This window comes from Pteronotus mesoamericanus, unplaced genomic scaffold (assembly GCF_021234165.1).
Source record: "Pteronotus mesoamericanus isolate MK-2021 breed Mesoamerican mustached bat unplaced genomic scaffold, CSHL_Meso_final contig_101, whole genome shotgun sequence".
In the NCBI taxonomy this organism is placed as follows: Eukaryota; Metazoa; Chordata; class Mammalia; order Chiroptera; family Mormoopidae; genus Pteronotus; species Pteronotus mesoamericanus.
Window position 1 is genome coordinate 23,394,491 of NW_026555001.1, and position 6,000 is coordinate 23,400,490.

Sequence of the window (6,000 nt, forward strand, 5' to 3'; positions counted from 1 at the left end):
AGCTCGGGTTTCCTCGCGAAGAGCCCCGTCAGCACTTGGAAGGGACTCCCTTTCCTGCTGTCTGTGCTCTGAGGGCGCTCGGCGTCCCTGGGCCCAGTGTGCCACGGGCCCCTGCCATCCCCGGGCACCGACCGGAACAGTCAACGCCCGGCCTCACAGCTGTTCACGCCAGGGATGAGGATGACTAATCCGTACAAAAGGAAAATACTAATATGCAAAATACCTGAAGCGCCAGTTTTAATTGTGGTTTTCCCCTTCTTGCCTTCCTGCTGGTCTTTGAGAGTTTCGTAAACGATCTGGATGACGGGAATGCTGAACGCCTGTCAAAGCAGCAGCGGGTCTCGACGTCAGCCTCAGGCGCCCAGGCCAACCGGGATACCAACGGAACGTACAGAAGGTGCGCCTGCACGTTCAATAACCGCGCGTACTTCGGACCGCCGCTCTAACTTTACGTGCCCAGACCCAAAATACCAGTAAGAGGCACAAGAGAGCTGACTGTGGATAACAGGAGGCAGCTCACACCCCCCGAACAAGAGCAGAAGCCTGACGAGTGACCCCACCCTGAGAAGGAAAAATGCCCCCCAGCCTGACACGCTGTTCCTCACCGCTAGGCCAACGGAAGGTCGGCCCCCACTTTAAGCTCTTTAATACCGGGGCCACTATAGTGCAATTAAGAAACGAATATAAACCCTGAAGATAATGGAACTATTTCCCCAAGACCAGTTTAAAACTATATTCTTAAAGCCATACTCTTCCAGAAGTGTTTTAGAATCAGCTGGCAATAAAAACATCACCCTCGGTGGCAAGCAACCCATCTGTCATATTCTGGAGGAGGTGGTTTTGCTAAATATCTCAGAGTCAAAACTACTGTTCGAAGTTACTTTAAAAATCAACTCTTACAAAGTCAATTTGTTTATTACTTACACCAGTTTTTCCACTTCCTGTTTCTGCAGCCTAAATGGAAAAAAAAAGTTGATTTTACAAATTAAGTTGTCAATTAAACTCAGATTAACTGATGATACCACCTAGAAATCTGTAACACTTGAGTAGCTGGCTTTACTTTTATGGTGACTTCGGATTAGTCAGGTTTGTTCGGTCAACTGTAACTACTGCCAGCCTTGCCACTTCTTTCCCATTCCCTTCAAAGTCTGTTCTCCCCTTTACTTTCCCACTGCTACCATTCAGCCTAAGGCCTCATCATTCCAACCTAGGTTACAAAAGCATCCTAGCAGTATCTAAGCTCTCAGAACTATACAAGCTACTATCAAATTAGTCTCCATAAAAACACAATTCTAACCATGTAGCACATCTCTACTTAAAATTTCCAAAGATCCCCAGCGCCAAATACCCAATTCTTTTTACATGACACTTGAGAAAGAACCCAAATCTGAGCCACTATATTTCTACCATCTTATCTCAAGTTCCACCCCACCAGACACACATATTTTATGCTTCCATTTACTTGAACTACTCCAGGATCAAACCTGCCTTCTCCTCTTCACTGTTTTCACTGATTTACTCTCTACCTAGAGATCATTTCTCTTGCATCCTTCCTTGCCCAAAATCTACTTCCTCCAGGGAAGAGTCCCGGACAATCCCCTCACCCAGGAGGGTAACTGGCCCCCACTGGAATCCCGTAGTCCTTTGTACCCCTTATCAAGTACCATGTTCTCTCTGCAATTATCTGTGTATACATATTACTGTGCTATTGGGTTTAAGCTTCTCAAGGGCAAAAGCAGCATTGTATTCACCTATTTTCCCCATAACTTCTACCTGTACTTTGAATACAGTATGAGTGTCCTAAGTGTATGTAAAAAAGCCTCTGGAGTCCCTACAGTGGTGCACAATCAGCCGCAGAAGTGTGCATCCCACGCCAACCAGCTCGCCGCCCTGAAACATACCATAAGTACATCGCCGCCTCCTAGGATCAATGGGATGGATTCTGCTTGGATATCAGTCGGGAGACTGAAAGAATCATATTTTGAAAGATTTTAGTAAAAAAAAAAATCATATAAGCTAATTAAGGCATATTAAACTATAATCCTCAAAGAGAATTTTATTTGGTAAATACTACCAATCTTTTTCAGCTAGAAATATATCAAAATTTAGAAAGACAATGTTTTATATTCTGTAAGTTAGAGAATCACAAGAAAAACTCAATTTCACTTAGCTGACTACACCCAAAAATATTTGATAGACTCACAAACAACTGTTTAAATTATAAAGCATTGTTACTGCAGGTACATTTAAGTTCTGTTGCACTTACAGCCAATCCATCTCTTCCACAGCTTGCGCAATTTCAGGCATAACACCCATCTCTGAAAATAAAAATTTATTTTAAAAACCACACATACCAAACTGAAATTATACTGCTCTTAAAATTATTGTTCATAGAACAGAGAAAAGGCTTTGAAGCACAGCTCAGTAATATAGCAGCTCCTGAGTTGGCACTTCAGAAAGGGTTTAAGTTTTAGAGAAGGGCTCTCACTAGCAATGTTACTTTGGGCAAGCTATGAACCTGTTCTCTCCAAACAAAACGGGGCTAATACTACCTATCCTCAGGGCTGCAGGAAGATCACAGGCAATATGTAACGCATCTGACACATCGTTGTCACTTAATACACAGTAACCACCAGTGCCTCTTTGATTAATGGAAAATCTGCCAGAGTTAGAGAGAGGGTTCTAGACCAGCATCTTGGTTGCTTCATCTAGAGAGGATGGGAAATTCATGTGCCTAGAAAGCCCACAATTATTGGCAGCCATAATCAAAACTCTGGCTAACTGAAAACAGAGGGGCCAATGGTAAAATCCTGGGTAACTGGAAACGTCACAGGAAGGACTGCTCGGTTTTTAACTGTTCCCAGATTTACATAATTCTACTTCAAAGCCAGTCCTAAATGAATAGGTTGGATTATTTCCAATTGGATTTTCTCATTTTACCATTTCTCAAATGATCTGCTGAGGGTGGTTAGTGGGATTACTTACACCTCCTTTCCAAATAAGTGATTTTAAGTCTGCTTATATAAAAATGTAGCTTTCATTATTGGCATTACAAAACTGTGTATGAGGTCTGTCCAGAAAAAGTTCAGACATTGTTAATATAACAAGAAAGGTTTGAGTGACATTGATATAACCTGGCAGCCAAGGAGAGTGGACTAGAATGCACATGTGTAAACAATGACAACTTCACTGTACTAGTCAGTGGGGGCAGTAGACACCACTAAGTGAGCATGTGTACTGTGTGGCTGTTGCATTCAAACTGAATGAACAAGCAAAGTAATGAATCTGCACCAAATTTTGCATCAAGCTTGAACATTCTCCCGCAGAAACTATACAGATAATTCAGAAGGCTGCAGCTATGGACAACTGGCTTCATCAAAACAATGCACCCAGTCATGCATCACGTCTCGGAAAGAGTTTTTTTTGAGAAATAACAAATCACCCAGGCGACTCGGCCCCTCTACAGCCCAGATTTGGCATCCTGCGACTTCTGGCTTTTCCCAAAACTAAATCACCTTTGAAAGGGAAGAAAATTTCAGACTGTCAATGAGATTCAGGAAAATACGAATGGACAGCTAACGGCGACTCAGAGAACTGTGTTAGGTCCCAGGGTGCCTGCTTTGAAGAGGACTGAGGCACCATTGTCCTATGTACAATATTTTTTTGTACCTTGTATCTTCTTCAATAAATGTCTCTATTTTTCATATTACATGGCTGGGTACCTTCTAGACAGACCTCGTATTCCTATTGAAAATTAACAATACTCAAATATTCCCAAGCCCCCAAAATAACCAATTTGGAAATTTTACATTTCTTGTAATTCTGAAAATAAATAAGTCTACAAATTGAATATATCCATTGCAAAAATAGCTTTTTCTTTGCATCAGGTGAGAAGAATCATGCTAGCAATTAACACAGCAGATACAACTACCATTTTATATAGTAAGCTAGTTAACATAAACATAGATAACAAGGGACAAAGTATAAAAATGTTTTTCAAAAAGTCTCTCCTAACTCTACATCTCCCCAGAAAAATACACACATCGAAAAACTAATCAAGATTTAAAGTTGCATATCCAAGCCAACTTTCTAAGAACTATCCCCATTAGAGTCTAGTTGACTCTCTCCTAAAAGGCAAACTGTTTGAACAGAGTGATGGTCTTAAATATGCTGAGTATTGCACACTGAAGCTGCTTGTGAAAACTGTTATATAGTGAGCAACCACTATATTGTTGCTCACTATATGTGGTTGTTATCTAGAAAACAACCACAGACTTGCTTTCTTTCAGCAAATTCCAGACTTCTTGTTCCATTCTGGCCATGTTCTCTGCATGTGTGCCATGAAACTATGTTTTCTTTAAATATAACATTTTTAACACTTATGGAAAAAATAGAAACAGTCATGTTCTTTAATTCTACATTTGTGTTTATTTCACATCACAGACTCTTCTAGTCCTTTTCCCAACATTCTTGAAATTTATGCATGACTCTCAAAAGAAGTGAATCTATAAAATGTCAACCTGGAACTGCTCTACACACCTTGGCTCTAAAATCTTGTTTTAGGACAGGTCTGGGGGAAAAAATTAGCCACCATTGAGTAAGTTTCCCCTCACCTCCTACTATGAGATGCAACTACAACAATCGGAAATGCTAACTCATGGCTAAAAATTTGGAATTCCTAATGTTTTCACAGGAGGAAACTAAAAAAGTACAACACTTTAAGTCATCCTAATAAACTAAGAACATTAAAAAATAGTAGGCCTAACTTGATATTTATTGCTATGTAAATTTACCACGTTTCAGTACATGTAAGGCTTACTGCAGCTTCTTAAAACTGTGGCTGTAAAAAAGGGATGATGATAAAGAAACACGTAAAAATAACAACTATTAGGTTAGAATCGCTTCCTCAAATTCCTGTTTGAAATAAAGGAGAATATCGTACAGCAGGAAAATAATTGTTTTTCAAAATTTACACTAGGCTAGTGTGCATGAGAGTGAAAACTCTTTTCCTCCTAACTTCAATGCTATTTAACGTTAATGATGATATAATAGCATTTAACAACAAAAACAGATTTCTTCCTGGGACGTTTATTTTTTTAGAAGAGGTTGAAATAAAAAACAAGACGGAGGCAGTAAAGTCATCTTTCCCACCGGAGCCCTCCCCACGCCCTGCGGCCGGTCGGCCTGGCCAAACCCCAGAATCAGGCGCGGCTGAGCAGTAAAACGTTCCCGGGCACCACTGCCACGTCCGACAGGCAGGGGGCCAGGGAACGGAGAACAGCTAGAGCTACGCGCCAGTGCCGCCGCATCATCTGAGCAGTCGCGGGTTCCCGGCAGGACAGCCAAGAGCAGACCCGTAGAGGAGAAAAAGCAAGGAAAGCCCAGGGAGGCCAGCGCCCGCACAGCAGGCGCTACCGCAAGCCCGAGCGCCCAGACCCGGCCTCTCGGGGCTGCCCCGAGCGCCCCCGCAGCGCGCGGACCCAAGGCAGCGCTGTGGACAGCTCCCTCCTGCACCGCGCGGCGCCTGTCCGCCCCCACCCCAAGTGCCCCCGCCAGCCCGAAAGGCGAAGCGTGGATCGAGCCGCCCGCACCAGCCCGCGCTCCGCAGACGCACCGGAGAAGGCCGCCATCTTCGCCCGTCCTCCACGGCGCAGCTCGCGCTCCCTCCCTCCGCACCGACACGCTGCGCCGTGGGAGCGCGCGCTTCCGGCCCAAGCCTGGCCTGCGGCTTTGCAGTTCCGGGCGGGGACCCGGCCTGGGGAGAACGGTTCCGGCAGAGAAGTGACCCTCCCCGGACCCCCAGAGCGGGGATACAGATCCCGGGGACCTTGTCAGGACCGGTCATTGTCAGACATAACTAATAATCACCATTTGTTTGGGCGCTATACTGTGTCCTCGGGACCACAGTTCCACATATAAGGAAGCAGAAGTGGGTCACACAATGGCCCAAGATGACCTGACGGCTGAACTATGCCCTCCCTCGCTCAGCCCCCTGAGCTC

The 6,000-nt window shown here is 44.1% G+C and overlaps 1 protein-coding gene across 1 annotated transcript in view; it reads right to left on the minus strand.

Annotated features, from left to right (window-relative positions):
• Positions 1-5,714, minus strand: part of DDX1 (DEAD-box helicase 1) — a 32,654-nt gene extending 26,940 nt beyond the window's left edge. Inside the window, exons 1-5 of the mRNA XM_054569482.1 lie at positions 5,615-5,714; positions 2,267-2,318; positions 1,902-1,965; positions 925-954; positions 224-320 (exon numbers count right to left, since the gene is read on the minus strand). Coding sequence (XP_054425457.1) covers positions 224-320; positions 925-954; positions 1,902-1,965; positions 2,267-2,318; positions 5,615-5,630 — 259 coding nt within the window. The 5' untranslated portion in view covers positions 5,631-5,714. The remainder of the gene's footprint in view (positions 1-223; positions 321-924; positions 955-1,901; positions 1,966-2,266; positions 2,319-5,614) is intronic.
• Between the last annotated feature and the right edge of the window lie 286 nt (positions 5,715-6,000).